General features: G+C 30.7%; 2 protein-coding genes across 3 annotated transcripts; both read left to right on the forward strand.

Moving 5' to 3' along the window:
* The first annotated feature begins 281 nt into the window (after window positions 1-281).
* On the forward strand, window positions 282-3768 carry LOC137811708 (ATP-dependent zinc metalloprotease FTSH 2, chloroplastic). Of its 2 annotated transcripts, XM_068613539.1 has the most exons (5): window positions 282-490; window positions 841-2031; window positions 2103-2416; window positions 2612-2852; window positions 3318-3768. In XM_068613539.1, exons 2-5 carry the CDS (start codon window positions 841-843, stop codon window positions 3657-3659), a joined length of 2088 nt encoding a protein of 695 aa, XP_068469640.1. In that variant the 5' UTR covers window positions 282-490; the 3' UTR covers window positions 3660-3768. The 2 variants fall into 2 exon arrangements, with proteins under 2 accessions (XP_068469640.1, XP_068469639.1); XM_068613538.1 differs by lacking the exon at window positions 282-490 and having other exon boundaries at window positions 826-2031.
* A 1441-nt stretch (window positions 3769-5209) lies between these two features.
* On the forward strand, window positions 5210-8075 carry LOC137811709 (pentatricopeptide repeat-containing protein At2g41080). Its single transcript, XM_068613540.1, has one exon. The coding sequence runs from the start codon at window positions 5439-5441 to the stop codon at window positions 7458-7460; it is 2022 nt and encodes a 673-aa protein (XP_068469641.1). The 5' UTR covers window positions 5210-5438; the 3' UTR covers window positions 7461-8075.
* The last annotated feature ends 9816 nt before the right edge of the window (window positions 8076-17891 follow it).

A 17891-nucleotide genomic window follows, 5' to 3' on the forward strand; every position in this document is an offset into this window, starting at 1 on the left:
GGACGGTGTTGGACATTTCTTTCAGGCCAACGTGCTTTTCTTTGGAGCAAGCGTTTGTAATTATATTTTCTTTCTTATTATAAATTATAAATAACAATTTAACAAAGTCTTTTAAAAACTTATTGCTGTGTGTTTTTTAAACAAAATCACAGAATTAACTTCATAATTTATTTAACAAAAATTCATTTTAAATGTATATTAAAATAAAATAATAATATCTAGATTCAGGTGTAAACAATTAAAATTATGTAAAAAATCAACGTCTTTTTTCGAAAGCAAATATAAAAATCTGAAATATGAAGTTGAGCAGAAGAGAGACGAATCAAACGTTAGAAAAACGCCACGTATGAGTTTGGTGAACCATAGCCACTCCTTCTAAAACCACACAATAACAGCTTCCATCATCACCTTCCTCTGCACCACCAACACCTTCTAATTCTCTACTCTCACTTCTCATCCCTCACTTTCTCTATCACATTTTACTTTTAAGGTATGTGCTTCTTTCTGTTCAATTTTTTTTTTGGGATTTTTTCTGTGCCTCTTTTCTCTGCTATCTTAAAGCTTACTTGGCTGTTCATGTCTTTAATTTTGTGCTAACTGCCTTCAACTTTGTCAGTTCCTTTTAAAGCCTCATTTTTGTATCTTCCCATTAATTGAACTGGGATTTCCTTGCTCTTTCCAATTAAACAAATTGCTGGGTTGTTGCTTTTTCATTCTAGAAACTTCTGAACATTTAGAGTGTGTTTTGTTTGTTGGTTCACGTAATAAGAAATTGTTTTACAATCATAATTATAGTATTTAAGAGCCCTTGTTTTGGATTGGATGGTATTGTTGATATAGATGGCAGCATCATCTGCATGCCTTGTTGGGAATGGTTTATCTACACGGGGTAATAGAGTGGCTCTTAAGAAGGACTTCAATGGAAGATATCTCTACTCATCTTGGAGACTTTCGTCATTGAATAATAACAAGGCGTCAAAAGCATTTTCCATAAGGGCATCCTTGGAGGAAAGGCAACAAGAAGGGAGAAGGGGGTTTCTGAAATTATTGCTTGGAAATGCTGGAGTTGGTGTGCCTGCATTGTTGGGAAGTGGCAAAGCTTATGCTGATGAACAAGGGGCTTCCTCCTCCAGAATGTCTTACTCCAGGTTTCTAGAGTATTTGGACAAGGACAGAGTAAAAAAAGTGGATCTTTATGAAAACGGAACCATTGCTGTTGTTGAGGCTGTTTCTCCTGAATTGGGGAATAGGGTGCAGCGTGTTAAAGTTCAACTCCCTGGACTTAATCAGGAGCTCCTTCAGAAATTCAGGGAAAAGAATATTGACTTTGCAGCTCATAGTGCCCAAGAAGAGTCAGGTTCTCTTTTAGCTAATCTGATTGGGAATCTGGCCTTCCCTTTGCTCTTGATTGGAGGTTTGTTCCTTCTCTCGAGACGATCAGGAGGGATGGGAGGTCCTGGTGGGCCTGGATTTCCTCTTGCTTTTGGTCAATCTAAAGCCAAGTTTCAAATGGAACCAAACACTGGAGTGACATTTGATGATGTTGCTGGGGTGGATGAAGCCAAGCAGGACTTTATGGAGGTGGTGGAGTTTCTAAAGAAGCCTGAGAGGTTCACTGCTGTTGGGGCTCGCATACCTAAAGGAGTTCTTCTTGTTGGTCCTCCAGGAACTGGAAAGACCCTGTTAGCCAAGGCTATTGCTGGTGAAGCTGGTGTTCCCTTTTTTTCAATATCTGGTTCTGAGTTTGTTGAGATGTTTGTTGGTGTTGGTGCTTCTCGAGTTCGTGATTTGTTCAAGAAGGCCAAAGAGAATGCCCCTTGCATTGTCTTTGTTGATGAAATTGATGCTGTTGGAAGACAAAGAGGAACTGGAATTGGTGGAGGGAATGATGAAAGAGAGCAGACCCTGAACCAACTTTTGACAGAAATGGATGGTTTTGAGGGTAATACTGGTATCATTGTCATTGCAGCAACTAACAGGGCAGATATTCTTGACTCTGCCTTATTGAGACCAGGACGATTTGATAGACAGGTATGATTATATTATGAAATGCCTAATGCTTTTGTTAATGAGTAAATTACTGAACATCAAGGCTTCTGCAGGTAACAGTTGATGTTCCAGATATAAGGGGAAGGACTGAAATCCTAAAGGTTCATGGTAGCAATAAAAAGTTTGATGGTGATGTTTCTCTTGATGTGATTGCCATGAGAACGCCTGGTTTTAGTGGAGCTGATCTTGCAAATCTCCTGAATGAGGCTGCCATATTAGCCGGTCGACGTGGAAAGACAGCAATTTCCTCTAAAGAGATTGATGATTCTATTGATAGGATTGTTGCTGGAATGGAGGGAACAGTGATGACAGATGGGAAGAGCAAAAGTTTAGTAGCATATCATGAAGTTGGTCATGCAATTTGTGGGTGAGAATTTTGACTTTCGTTTTTGTCTTTTAAGTAAATGTTTCAAGATTGCAATCGAAGCACCGTATTTTGTCTTCATGACTTTCTATCTAACACTTAATATATTAGCTTAAGCAAGCAAAACTACCACTGTTATGCGTTAAGTGGCAACATTTAAAAACTGTTTCAGTAAAACACGGTTGTGCTTGTTTGCAGAACTTTGACTCCTGGTCATGATGCTGTGCAAAAGGTAACACTAGTTCCTCGTGGTCAAGCTCGGGGTCTTACATGGTTCATTCCTTCCGACGATCCAACTCTGATCTCCAGACAACAACTCTTCGCAAGAATTGTTGGTGGACTTGGTGGTAGGGCTGCAGAAGAAATTATTTTTGGTGAGCCTGAGGTCACAACTGGAGCTGCTGGTGATTTGCAGCAAATCACCGGTTTGGCAAAACAGGTACTTGCCAATCATATGCTCTAGTGTCGCACTATATCTCTTTTATCTTTTATATTTTATGGGTGGAAGATGCTAATATTTTATAACCCCGAATTTATTTAGAATCCTTTTTTTGATCCTTAGAAAGGAATCAAACTCGGGTACTAGGAGGATTACAACAACTCATACACTGCTCATCTAATGAACTATGACTCCTTAGTTTATTTAGTATCTGGTTTCATTTTGGCAATGTTTTGCCAGAACAATAGGAGTTATATTGTTAGCTACAATTAATTGGTGAAACCACCAATAAGATCACGTCATATGATTTCTTGAATGCCTGCAATGCAACAAAGAAACTTTTGCTTTAATTGAAAGAATGGTGATGTTCACTCTGAAGGATGAACTTTTTATTTTTCTTCTAGAAAAGTCTTTTTTTCTTCTTTTATTTACCTCTTAATTAAACCTTAAATGATACTCTTGCAGATGGTAACTACATTTGGAATGTCTGATATTGGTCCTTGGTCACTGATGGAACCATCAGCACAAAGTGGGGATATTATCATGAGGATGATGGCAAGGAACTCAATGTCAGAGAGGCTTGCAGAAGACATCGATGCTGCCATCAAGAGGATCTCAGATGAAGCATATGAAATTGCCTTAGAACATATAAGGAACAACCGTGAGGCCATTGACAAGATTGTGGAAGTCCTTCTGGAGAAGGAGACATTGAGTGGAGATGAATTCCGTGCTATACTGTCTGAATTTGCTGAAATTCCAGCTGAAAACCGGGTCCCTCCTTCAACTCCAGTACCAGCCACTGTTTAAATACCTTATATGCAACATCATTAATATGTATTATCTTTTAGAATACGGAATTCCCTCTACAGCCTGCTCCAAATTTGTGAATGATTAACGATTCTACCTTACTTTTTCATTTTTGTAGTGTTGATAAATGACAACAGAGTATATATATACATATACATATATATAATGTTAAGTGTAAAATAAGTGGTCTATACGTCTATAATACGGTGTAACTTTTGTCAACAGCAACAAAACTTTAATTTCAAGTAGAGTTGTAACTGCAATGTTTAAGTGCAAATGCAAATTCACAGTATTTGTGAGCTAGGTTGTGTTATTTTTTTCTTTGTATAATAAAACACTGTCAAGTTTTTAACCAAAGAATTTGTGCAAACTGTCTAACCTTTCACCATTAGATTAGATTGATGCTAGTGGATTTGAGTTTGGTTTAGTTTGACAAAAGAGTGTAGGTAACATGTTTGTTACTCTTATACTTTGTTTGGTTGGTGAGAAAAGTAATCTGTCAATATATAATCGATGATTATTTTTGTAAGGATACCTGTTCCTGCATTATAAATTTCTTATGATAACCTGGTGAAAGAATTGGAGGCTTGAATATGCTTGACCTTGTCTGCTGCAACCATTATCAGCCTTGGAATGAATACTGTCAAAGGCATTTCACTGTCAACCCAGGTAGTTTCTAGCCAGTGACTGTGTAATTTATTTTAAAAATTATGAATAATGAATTCTAATATCATAAATATATGAATCTATACATTTTTATATCATGAGTATGTGAGTTGGATAAATAAATAAATTTAAGAGGCATTCTTAGGAGTGGTAAATAGCATTCAGAAAGTAAAAATATACAGAGACTGATGTAATGACTCAAATTTGATTGATTTTTTTAATATTATTTTTATCTTTAAAATTCTCTTAAGTTAGTAATATATAATTGTAAATATCAAAATGTTGAGATAAAAAAATAATGTATCAACAAAGAAAATATTTTATCATTTATTTTAAGTGAGGAATGTCACAAGATCAAATAACTGATTACATATTCAAATAAAAGTTATCAATAAAGATTGATATTATTCATTAAGATAGAAGTTCGAAACTTAAGTCTCTCATCCAAATAGAAGTTATCTTGAACATGAGAGTAAATTTCATGTCCAAAATAAGAAATGACTTAGGATCTATTCTTCGATCCAATGACAAATGTGTAACCAAACATATTGTAAAAAAATTTGCTTCTACAGGTGTAAACAATTTTTTTTCACAATTTTTGATAATTCACAATTTTTTATAATCTTTTAATATCTCAAATATTATAAAAAATATTTCTTTTTAATTTTTTAATTATAATATTTAATAATTACTATTTTCTATTTAAAAAATACGAGAAGCATGCGTGTTTTTTTCTAGTATAAAGTATAAAAATTTACTTACATTTCTAAAATTTAAATTTGAATTTTTTAACATACTTTCTTGACTTCAGTCGAGTCATAAAAAAGAACATCATTAATTAGATAATTGATGAAGGGAGGTCATCCAACTATTACCTTTCCTTTCTATCGTCATGATCTCAAATTAGAATATTCAATGTTTTTGTATGAGAGTTCAATGTTACACTATTTTTTTAGTATTGGTTATCTTTGAGAAGACATCAACACGATTATTCATTGCTCTTGGTATGTGAGTAATGCAAAATTTGTATTCTTTTTGTTACGGGAGAGGGGGGACTTTAAAGAAAACAACCAAACAATTAAACATAAACATCCCTTAGCCCATGTTTCATGCATGGGCATGTTTGGTCTTTCTCGTAGAAGCTTCTTTCGTGTGTGTGTCTCTGTGCCCACCGTTGTTCAAATTGTGCTTCTCCACAAACCCACTTGCAAAATGACCACTTTTCGGATAGCAAAAGAACAATTTGCAACCTTGTGTTCAAAAGGGCACGTAAGAGAAGCTTTTGAAAGCTTTGTGTCTGAGATATGGGAAGAACCCCATTTGTTCTCAAACCTCCTCCAAGCATGCGTTCGATTAAAGTCTGTTTCTTTGGGCAAACAGATTCACTCTTTGATATTAACTTCTGGCTGTTCCTCAGACAAATTCATTTCCAACCATCTCCTCAACCTCTACTCGAAATTTGGGGAACTTAGAGCCTCTGTTGCTTTGTTTGATCGAATGCCGAGGAAGAACATCATGTCATGTAACATCATGATTAAGGCCTATCTAGAAATGGGCAACATCGAGAGCGCCAGGAACCTGTTTGATGCAATGCCTGAGAGAAATATTGCCACGTGGAACGCGATGGTAACGGGTTTGGCCAAGTTTGAAATGAATGAAGAGTCTTTAATCATATTTTCGAGAATGAATGAGTTGGGGTTAGTGCCAGATGAGTACTCGTTGGGTAGCGTGCTCAGAGGATGTGCTCATCTAGGAGCTTTGTTTGCTGGCCAACAGGTTCATGCCTATGTTATGAAATGTGGGTTTGAGTTTAATTTGGTTGTTGGATGCTCTTTAGCTCATATGTATATGAAAGCTAGAAGCATGGACGATGGGGAAAGAGTTATCAATTGCATGCCAGCTTACAATTTGGTTGCTTGGAATACACTAATGGCTGGAAAAGCTCAAAAAGGGTCCTTTGAGGGAGTTCTGGATCAATACTGTAAGATGAAAAAGGCAGGTTTTAGACCAGACAAGATTACTTTTGTGAGTGTGATCAGCTCGTGTTCGGAGTTAGCTATCCTTGGTCAAGGGAAGCAAATTCATGCTGAAGCAATAAAAGCAGGAGCTAGTTATGAAGTTTCTGTAGTTAGTTCATTGGTTAGTATGTACTCTAGATGTGGATGTTTGCAAGAGTCTTTCAAATCTTTTCTGGAATGCAAAGAGCGAGATGTTGTGTTATGGAGTTCAATGATTGCTGCTTATGGGTTTCATGGTCAAGGAGAAGAAGCCATCAAACTTTTCAATCAGATGGAACAAGAAAATCAGCCAGTAAATGAGGTCACTTTCCTGAGCTTGCTTTATGCTTGTAGTCATTGTGGATTGAAGGATAAAGGACTTGATTTCTTTGATATGATGGTGAAAAAGTATGGACTCGGGGCTAGATTAAAGCATTATACTTGTGTGGTTGACCTACTAGGCAGGTCTGGCTGTTTGGAGGAGGCAGAGGCCATGATACGATCCATGCCTGTAAAAGCAGACGCAATTATATGGAAGACATTATTATCTGCGTGTAAACTCCACAAGAATGCTGAAATTGGACGAAGAGTTGCTGCAGAAGTTCTTACGATTGATCCTCAAGATTCAGCTTCATATGTTCTACTTGCCAATATTTATTCTTCAGCTAAGAGATGGCACAATGTTTCTGAGGTAAGGACAGCCATGAAAGACAAGATGGTGAAGAAAGAACCAGGTGTAAGTTGGGTAGAAGTGAAGAATCAGGTTCACCAGTTTCATATGGGTGGTGAATGCCACCCAAAACTTGTGGAGATTAATCAGTATCTGGAACAATTAACTTCAGAAATGAAGAAGCGGGGCTATGTACCTGATACTAACTCTGTTTTGCATGACATGGACAATGAGGAAAAAGAACAGAACTTGAGGCACCATAGTGAGAAATTGGCAATTTCTTTTGCTTTAATGAGCACCCCAGTGGGAGTGCCAATAAGGGTGATGAAAAACTTGCGGGTTTGCAGTGATTGTCATGTTGCCATCAAGTACATATCAGAGATAAAAAATGTAGAAATTATTGTGCGTGATTCTAGCAGGTTTCACCACTTCAAAAATGGTACATGCTCTTGTGGAGATTATTGGTAATAGTTACCCTTGATTTCCGTTTCAGATTATTGTTCATGATGTTGCATAGCTTAAAGGTAAGAGGGAGTAAGTTCTTGGTCGCTGCTACAGCACTGGTCTTCAATTTGATTTTCATCTATCACATCACAACCTTACTGCAATGCTTGGTTAAGGCTTTGGTATCATAATTTCCATATTCATAAGTGAAACTTCAAATTAAAAGGGATTCTTTATGGTCAAATTTGAATAAAGAATACTGATTAGTGGTTGCTTCTGACCTCGGATGTTAGTTATTGTTGGTTATCAAGTGCAATTAAAAGCCAATCCTTCCGTCGACGACGTGTCTTCCGCCGCTGCCAATGAGCTCCCATTCCACCACTGCAACCGCTGTGATCCTTCATTACGTGGATCATCATCAAAGAGGTAACATTTATTAAATAATTGTTTATTATTCTTTATTAGTTACTTTTGAAGACCAACTGTCTCAGTACGGAGGAGAGAAGGGGGACCGAGCAATCTGAGCGATAAGATTAATAATACTTTGTTTAAAATAGGAGTGAATTTGAGATGGTTTACGAAAATTTTGAAGAGAATGAAGTTGTTTCTATTAAAGTAAATAGGTGGGAAGTTTGTGAATGATTTGCTAAATATAATAAATATTAAAAAAAATTATGAAATAATTTAATATAATTTTTTATAAATATAAATTAGAATAAAAAAATTAATAAAGAATACTAATAATTAAAACTTAAATTATTATTTATTTTATTATAAATGTAAATATATATATATATATTAATAATTAATAAATAAAGTATAAATGTTATATATGTATGTATATATATGTATGTATATATATGTATATATATATATGTATATATATTAAAATATAATTTTTACGTATAATTAATATGTAATTTATTAATTTTATAAAAAAATAACGTATAATTAAATTTTCTTTACAAAATTTATTTATTGCTTCACTTATAGCTAATTCAACTTGAATGTCAAATTTTCTTTGTTGACACAATCATGTGTATGTTGTAACGTCTATTGTGAACAAGATTATCAAACTTAAGAGTCTACGTAGACTTCTGGAAGTTCTGTTTACACGACTAGGAGACTTGTAAAAGTTTACTTTGTATAACAAAAGTATTTTAATTATATAATTAATTAAAAGGTACTTAAAATAAATTTCACAATATTAATAAAATAATTACATTTAGTAGTGAATGAGAATTATATAAGTTAAAAGTACCTCAAATAAATAAGTTCATACAATACAAATATTATAAACCATTATGCAGTTGGGTTGGGTTATGGATAAACATTATATCCTACAAAATTTTTACTTATTTTTAATAAATGGGGTTGTTATTGGGTTGTCCGTAGTTGAATTTGATCTACTACCAAACATATCTTAAAAAGTAAAATTTTTTGAAATTAAAATTAAAATTCAATTGAAGAAAAACCCAACGGTTTTTAATTAAAAAAAATGAGTTTGCAAGTATACTCCCAATGTTCTCTCCAGCGTAACCTTTAAAAAAACTTCGTCGTAGAGGCAAAAAAAAAATTAATATTCTCTTGGTCAAACAAACCCTAAACCCAAACTGAACAAACCCACCAAATGATCACGACCGCAACGAACGAAGCGATGCACCACCACGATCATAATATAAACTACGACAATCAAAACAGAGATGCAAGAAGAGGCAACCACGAAAGAGTGAACACGACCACCAACACCAACACGAATAGACATTACACCACGATCAAAATAGAGACACGCCACCAAAAGAACACGAGCGAACCCTAATGTTGGCAATGTGAGTTTGTCTAATTTTGGGTTCAAAAACGGGTTGTTTTGGATTTAAAGAAAAACCCTTTAAAATCGTCAACTCAATTGCAAACTAAAAGTTCAACCGAGTTCACCGAGTTCTGTGCAAGTTTATTGAGTTTACTCTAAAAACAAGTTTGTTTATGAATTAACTCATCCAATGAGTGACAATGTAAACTCAAACGAGTTAATTCGCGAGTTTGATAACCATGATTGTAAAGATAAAATAAGTAAATAAAATATTTGAATTCTTGTCATAACTTTAGGTCAAAATCTATCTATCAAACAAAGGTAAATCATATACTAACTTAGTTTATATTTAATACCATTATTCAACCAAAACCTATCAGCCTCAAATTCAAAACTTTCTTATTCTTTCTCAATAAGTTAGTCAAAAAGTTCTTAAGATATTTGTTTATAAATCCATGATTCATGCTTATTCGTGTGATAAATACTTTAGATCGAAAGTTGATGAATTTCATTTATCAATAAAAAAGAACTAGTCTCTCAAAATCTTTTTCACCTTCCAAACATCATATTTGTCTCGATTTCACCTTCCAAACAATATTTGAAATCCTTATTTTTCTTATTCTAAGAATCTCATTCATAAAATACATATTTATACTTATATACATATTTAATAAGATTCATAACCATGAACATAATTTACATATAAGTATTTACAAAATTCTACGTTGTAATTACATCATGTTTAAGAGATTTGATCTGCTAGTATATTATAAAATGGATTGAGATGCATTGTGGTTGTTGGAACAGTGAAAATGATAGTAAGTAGTCCTATAATAGAGATGTTTATGGTTCCATATGGAAGCTTTAATAAGGTTGGTTCATGTCTTTTAAATGTTATTATATTATTTTGCTCGTTTATGATGAATTCACTACAAGAAAATCATGAGATAGAAACTAATTTGTAGAAACCAAAATAATTAGTTACAATAGTAACTAAATTAGAGACCATTTTAGAAACTAAAAAGAAATTTAGTTTCTAAATTAGTTTCTATTATTTTCTATTATTGTTAAATAGTTTCTAAATTGGTATCTAATTAGCAACCAAGGTTTTTGCTACCAAATTTAGAAACTAAATAATTGGTAGTTAAAACCTTAGTTGCTAATTAGATACCAATTTAGAAACTATTTAAAAATAATAGAAACTAATTTAGAAATCAAATTTCTTTTTAGTTTCTAAAATGGTCTCTAATTTAGTTACTATTGCGACTAATTATTTTGGTTTCTACAAATTGGTTTCTATTTCATGATTTTCTTGTAGTGATTTTAGTTTTGGGAACAGAGCATTTATTATTGGAGAGAATAGCCTAACAAACGGATGCCATGCATACATATTCAAAATCTATCTAGCATTTATCATTAAGAAAAAGAGACAGTAAACATTAAAAAGAAAAGGATGTGAGAACAATTTGTATAACACTAATGTGCAATATATGTACAATCAAACTCGTTATTTGATTGGTTGTGCATCAATATACATTATCAATGTAGTAACTAGTTAGGATAAATGAACTTTAATGTAAATTACCATCTAATATGATTCAAATATCACTCTTTTAAATTTTAAAGTCAAACCTCTAGGTACATTTAATTTAAATTTCCCTCTTCTCAAAATAGTGTTAGATATAAAGTGAAACCAATAACACTTTATTCAGACCAAACAATACCAATTAGAGCATAATAATGAGGTTAAAGACACCTCACTTGACAAAAATATAGAATTAATAATACACATGCAAAATGATAAATGCCTCATTCCTTTGAATATTTTGAAGATTGAGTTGTTGATTCTGTGATATTTTCTTTCTTCTTTGAGTTTGTTGTTCTTTTTTCAAGAGTGTGTGTACACATCTTATTGTAAAATTCTTATTTATATGTAATTTGTAATGATTATATTTCTCTTAATTTGAACTCTAATTCTATAATTTGGTTCCAATTGGATTAAGATTTTAATGGTTTGTTTGTAAGAGATAATAACAAAAGGATAGATCCATGAGGTAATTGTAAAAACATAATTCAGTAAATGACACCTAAAAGGTTTCTAACGGAGAAGAAGAAGAAAATTTGATTAAGCTTGTCCACTGCATTAAATTCGTCGTGTCATAAACAATGACTAAAGAATCTTTTTATTCTTATCCGAGTAAATAATTCCATAAGAAAGAATATAAGTTTATAGTCTTTCCATTGCCTTGGTTAAGACTTTAATTAATTATATGATAATTAATTCTTGTCAAATGAGACTTTGGATGGTCTTATTACTTTTGAATATTTGGATTAAATAAACTTACTTTGTTCAAACAATTATATTTTATGTAAGTTTCATGCAAGTTTCTTTTCTTTGACGTAGATCGTTTGTCCTTGTCATAAATTTGTCATCCCAAAGTTATTTTCTCACATCCAGCTTGTCTCTCCCAAATGTTTCTCTAGATCATGTTAGATGATACCCTTTGTTGTAAAATTTGTCGGGCTTAGAGTGTGGAATGAAGTCCTAGATTTTGTTGGTTTTTTAGCATTTCATGAAATGAGAGATGAGGGTGAAAACCTCATGTTCATATGTTCCACATCTTTCATTTGATGAAGACTCAATGGACTTTTCATTAGTTGCTAATGTATCGTTATATGGATGACCTACCAATATATTGACTTAATTGTGATTATGATATAAAAATTTCACAATCTATCATTCAACATTGCTCATTGATTTTACTCATAGTTTAAAGGGATAATCACATTTTTTTCATTACAATAATAATTAGTTGTTTGTAAATATTTTTGTATTACCTATTTTTCACCTTCGTAATAACCTAACAACTCATATATGTTCTCTGTTAACTATTTGTTGTATTTGACTTCCCTATAACTAACCAAAGTAAACCATAAAGACAAACCTTGAGATTCATTCATGTAAGTGATCTAAACACCTACTAAAATACTTTTCAATACAATAATATATAACATTTTCACTTTTTGAAAAACAATTAAAAATACATGATTTTTGGTGAAGACATAATTATAATTCTCTTTAATTATTTCATCCATATTTGAATAAAAATATGGTTCTCTCCTCATCTATTGCAAAAAATATTGAACTATAATAAAAAAAAATATAACATAATGAAAACGTTTATTATATTAAAAGTGGCAAGTCTTTAAGCAATTGAAAATATTTAATATATAATGGATTTTAATTAGTATATTTAGAATACTTGCCATTAATTAAACGTTGATTCATTGGTGTATTTTCTTTCTTCACGGAAGAAGGATTTCTCATGAAATGAAATCCTCTGTCTTAAATAATAATAATAAGAAGAAGAAGATGCATGCTTATTTAATATCTGTGTTCAGAAGAAGAAAAAATAAAAATATACACAGGAGATAATCTAATTCCTTTTGACAAATTTCTTGCAATTTTAGTCAATCTAAGATGCAACTTTAATTGCAGCACCATATGCATGCCAATTATTTGAATAAACCCCACGCACCATGTCCACCAATCATATTATATTATATTATATTATATTATATTATATTATATTATATTATATTATATTATATATATATATATATATATTATTTCCTTCTCAATTATTTGACTTTTTTTTGTGCTGCTTTCTGTGCACTCTTTCTTCTTCTTCTTTTTCCCCACTAATTAAGCATTTCTCACTGCATGAAATTGGAAAATTTTTATTTCCTCTTTAGTCATAATATGTGTTCAGCACATTTAAATTAATTGTAGACAAGTCTTTATCATGAGGCACTTACGTCAATTTTAAATTGCAAGTTTTAAATTTAGAAAAGATAGATAGAGTAGCAGACACCCTATATCTTCTATGATTGCATTATGTATTGATTCCTTAATTAGAAAATAAATATATAATAAGAAGTTGACTTCCCTCTTCACGCCCTTCTTAGAAATTTGTACATTTAATGCAAAACTAATTTATTATTATTTTTTATTAATGTATCATAGACATCTCATATCCTTCATTTTTTTTTTAAATATTGTGCCCTCATATGCATTGGTGTCATTTTCATTAGAGATGAGAGTCTGGGATGGGCAATGTGGATTGATTCTCAGTTCGTTATCAAAAGGAGTAAGATGAGCTCACTAATTTAGCCCACTGATCCGCTTTGGCTCATTCTGTATAATTTGCAATCTGTGCGGGACAATAGTGGAGCGAGGCAGGTATGCCCATTGACCTGCATAAATAAAAAATAATTAATTTTTTTTGTTTAAAAAAATCATACCTCATTTATTCATTATTGCAGTATGACCTTTATTTTATTTTATTTTAAAAAAATTGAATCTAACGTACTAAAAAAATGAATGTTTTATTTTAATCCTCTAAAGAAGTTAGTATTAAGAGTGATAATGAATTTAGTTTTAAGTAAAGTCTTATATTTAAAATTTATTAATAAAAAATAATATAAAGAAGAGATTTCAATAGGATAGTTAAAAAATTAGTCATCTTCATTCAAATATTTTGTAGCAAAACTTTGATAAGATCCTCTTATACATTTACATACATATATAGGAAAAAATATATGTAAAACAAAATTTTAACTATTTTTAATCCAGCCTTCTAACAATCCACCCTCATTTATATTTTTATCTTAATTGAATGAATTAAAACACATATAAAATTTTAATTTTTTCAATAGTAAGAATAATTTTTTTTTATAATTGATAAAATTTTAATTTTTGAAAAAAACATATTTTTCTTATGCGTGACGGGTAGTGAAATGAACATACACTTCTTGTACGAGACGGACCAACCCAACTCGTATTTTGTGGGTTAAAAATAAAACGGACAAATACGAATTATCACCCCTATTTTCCATGTCCTGTATGGGCTTGATAGGGTTAGAACATAGAAAGTACTAGGTTAATGAAATGGTTTGAAGCTAATAGGATCCGATTGGAAGGTGTGGAAGTAGAATTGATAATATATAATTCTAGTATAAGGTTTACGATGCCTTTAAAAGAATAACATATATTATTCATTAACAACACTACTTATCTCAATAAATAATAACATAATAATTGTGTGGTCATAATTAAATTCATTTATTTCAATAAATAATAACATAATTGTGTCATTATTATTAAATTAATTTATAACGACGGTCTATATCATCGTTGATCTGTTAAACTTATAAAGACGTTTTCATTAATGATAAATTCAAAACTGTTCTTAAAAATAACTTCCAATCATTCTTAGAAGTTCTTTGTACAATAGTAACGAATGAGAGTTATTTTTGAATTTGAGTTATTTATATTTTTAAAAACTTAACACCGTGTTTAAATAGAGAATTTTTAATTGATAATTTATCTATACCTATATATATGAGATTTTTTTTAAATGTTATTTTGGTATACACATTTATTTTTCAATTTTATTTTTATATTAATATTTATTTTATTATGTGATTTTAAACATTTCAATTATTTTATTATTTTTCTAACGAGTTACTAAATAACCAGCCGTTTTATGATTGACCTATTTCGTTTTGGAAACTGTTTTTCTTCTTTGCTTTTAAAACTAATATTTCTTCTTTGTTTTTAAACTATTGTGAATTTTCTTTTACACATCATGTTCTTGGTTCTTTTGCTAGGTCTTCTTCTCTTTCAGTGGGTCTTTTTCTCTTTCAGTGGTGTTGTTTCATGCTCTCCGTCACCACTTTCTATATTTCGATACATAAAACAGGTATTTTTTCTTAATTCTGCACTGCATTACAATTCCAGCCTTAAATTTTATTTTATTTTTGCTATGTACTAAATTTATCAAAAATATCAAAAGTAATGAGATCACATATATGTAGCACAGACACTCACACGAATACTGATACAACGAGCACTGACACGGAAATATGTATAATATCTAAAATGTAGAGCACGGGAACACATATCCATATATTATATAATTATAAATTATATAAATTGATAATAAAGATTTATGTGCACAAATATGTTTCAAATTATTATTTGGAGCAGAAATATGTTTTTCATGATTGGTTTAAAAAAAATTGTTTAGTATTTTTATAGTTATAATAAAAATTTATACAATAAATTTTAATTTTTAAAAAATTAATATATTCTTTTTTTAAATTGTGTAAAAACCATACTAAAATGTTAGAAATCTAACAAAATAATACTTTTTGAATTAGACACGGATACGTGTTCTATAAGTGTCATATCGGTGTTCGATATAAATATCTATAAATATCCGACACGTCATTTAAGAGAACTTTCTTTATGACATTCTAAAAAAAATATGCAGATATGCGTAAAAGCGCTTTTTAAATGTTACTAAATGAAATATATTGATTAGATAAATAATTTTATAAAAAATTGAAATTTTAGAGTAATTTGTTTACTATAAATTAAACTATTTTAAATTATAATAAAAGCTCACATAAGTATCATTACGAGACTTTGACATTCCAAAGAGGCTTCTGTTCAAAGACTCAATAACCTATGACATCACATGAAATACCATAAAAAAAAGAGAGAAGAAAAGGTAGAAAGAGCACATGAGAGCATACCAAAGCCATGTAAAAATGAAAACCTAAAAAAGAGAAGAAGGTTACCCACAATTGAAAGTTTGGGAAAAACATGAAGACCTAATAAAAAATTGCATTGATAAGATTGAGTAATGATAAAAGAGACTTTACCTCTGCTATGATCTGCATATGGTCCTTCCCTGCTTTTAGTTGCAGCCTGACATTGCACATGATTCGATACCTTATTTTTATTTTTTCATTACCACTTACAAAAATTCCTATTCCTTCTATTCATGACATCTTTTAAGGTTCAAATATATCAATGGACTCTTCACCAACAACATTTTCAGACCAACAACAAAAATTAAACTTACATTCTTATATTATTAAATGCTCACAAACTAAAGTATTTTTCGTTGAGTACTATATTCACAATTACTTTTTTTAACTTTAGAGAAACTTGATTCTAAGTGTGAGAGTTACCAATTATAATTTTAATTCAATTAACACATGGTTCTTTTAGGTTGTGTTTGAATTTGAAGAGAATTTGGAGGGAAGAGATAAAGTGAATTTGTAAAAACTTGAGAAAAAATATGAGGATGTGTGATATTGTTTAGATTGAGTGATATTAAAATAAATTTGTGAGGATGATTTATTGAAGTTTGTTGAGGTGAAGGTTGAGAGAGGATATAATTTTTTTTTAAAGTGTAAAATGTAAGTTTATAAATTTATCCTAGTTATTAAAAAACATTTGAATAATGAATTATGATTTTTTTTTTAATTTAAGTTAATTAAATTATTGTAAATTATTTTCGATATCATTAAATAATTTTTTTCATAAAAAGTATGAGTTACCTAACAAAGTTAGGATTAAAAATTGGAAATTTTTACATAAAAATAAATAATTGAATATTCAAAATTCTAAATAAATATCATTCTTAAATATTTTATGTCTTATTTAAATAAAAATCTGAAATATATAAAATTCTTAATCAATTATAAGCATTTCAAACTTAATAAAAAAAATAACAAAAAAATTCATTTCAACACAAACAAAATAAGGAGAGAATCGATCCTCCCTTGAATTCAATCTGAAAATTGATTTTAACCCCCCACAGACAAGAGAATCAACTTGTTTGTGTGTAATCACATGAGAATCAATCTTGGTTTACCAACAAAGACACAAAATTGATTATGTGAAGAATACAACAATAATGAGAATGATTCTCTCTTTCAGCACAACCTAGGTCAAAATCGATTCTCGATTCATTACAACATAATAAAGAATCGATTCTCACTACATGTAACAAAGTGCAAAATCAATTCTCATTTCATTACAACGTGAATGAAAATCGATTTTGCTCAAAAACAGAATAGAGAAAATCGATTTTCCTTCTTAAAACACTGCATTCAAAATCGATTTGAGTCACATTGGGTCAATGTCTCATAGGAGATAACTATACCATCAATTTAAGGAAAATATGTGTACAATCTCTTCATATTAAGGAAGATCCAAAATAAAACTCTCTCTCTCCCATCTACGCTAATTCCTCCAAATTACTAGAACCAAACATCATTATCACTATAACCAAACACATCATTAATAACATAAAAAAAATTCTTTCCTTTTTTTTTAGCTAAAGTTGTTGTTCAATATATACAAATATTTATTGTTTATCCTGTATAGTATTGTAGCACTATCCTTTGTCTTTACCATATATACACTTTCTTTAAGAAGGTTAAAGGGATACGAGAAAGTAATACACATCAAAGTGGAAATTCATTAAAATACAGTATCCACATTAATTAAATTCTTTAAGATAAGTTATACTAAAATAACATAAAAAGTTAATGTTTTTGTTTATTAATAAATTATTTAGCATGACAGCACATAAAGTATTAACTCAGATTGTTCCTTTCTACCATTAATATAATTATTTGCAAAAATAATAGCAAACTAGTGATACAAAACAATTTGAATACTTTTATTTATTTATTTTACAATAAATGATGAGTAGTTGACGCCGTCAACCGTCATATAATTGTTCTGAGAATTGTGACACTTCCCCAAAATAATTAGTTCA

Source organism: Phaseolus vulgaris, chromosome 2, assembly GCF_000499845.2.
Source record: "Phaseolus vulgaris cultivar G19833 chromosome 2, P. vulgaris v2.0, whole genome shotgun sequence".
NCBI lineage: Eukaryota > Viridiplantae > Streptophyta > Magnoliopsida > Fabales > Fabaceae > Phaseolus > Phaseolus vulgaris.

Coding starts and splice junctions, on each gene's coding strand:
- LOC137811708 (XM_068613539.1), top strand. CDS start 841: ATGGCAGCATCATCTGCATGCCTTGTTGGGAATGGTTTATCTACACGG. Junction 2,417..2,611: donor GTTGGTCATGCAATTTGTGG/GTGAGAATTTTG, acceptor GCTTGTTTGCAG/AACTTTGACTCCTGGTCATG. Junction 2,853..3,317: donor TCACCGGTTTGGCAAAACAG/GTACTTGCCAAT, acceptor ATACTCTTGCAG/ATGGTAACTACATTTGGAAT.
- LOC137811709 (XM_068613540.1), top strand. CDS start 5,439: ATGGGCATGTTTGGTCTTTCTCGTAGAAGCTTCTTTCGTGTGTGTGTC.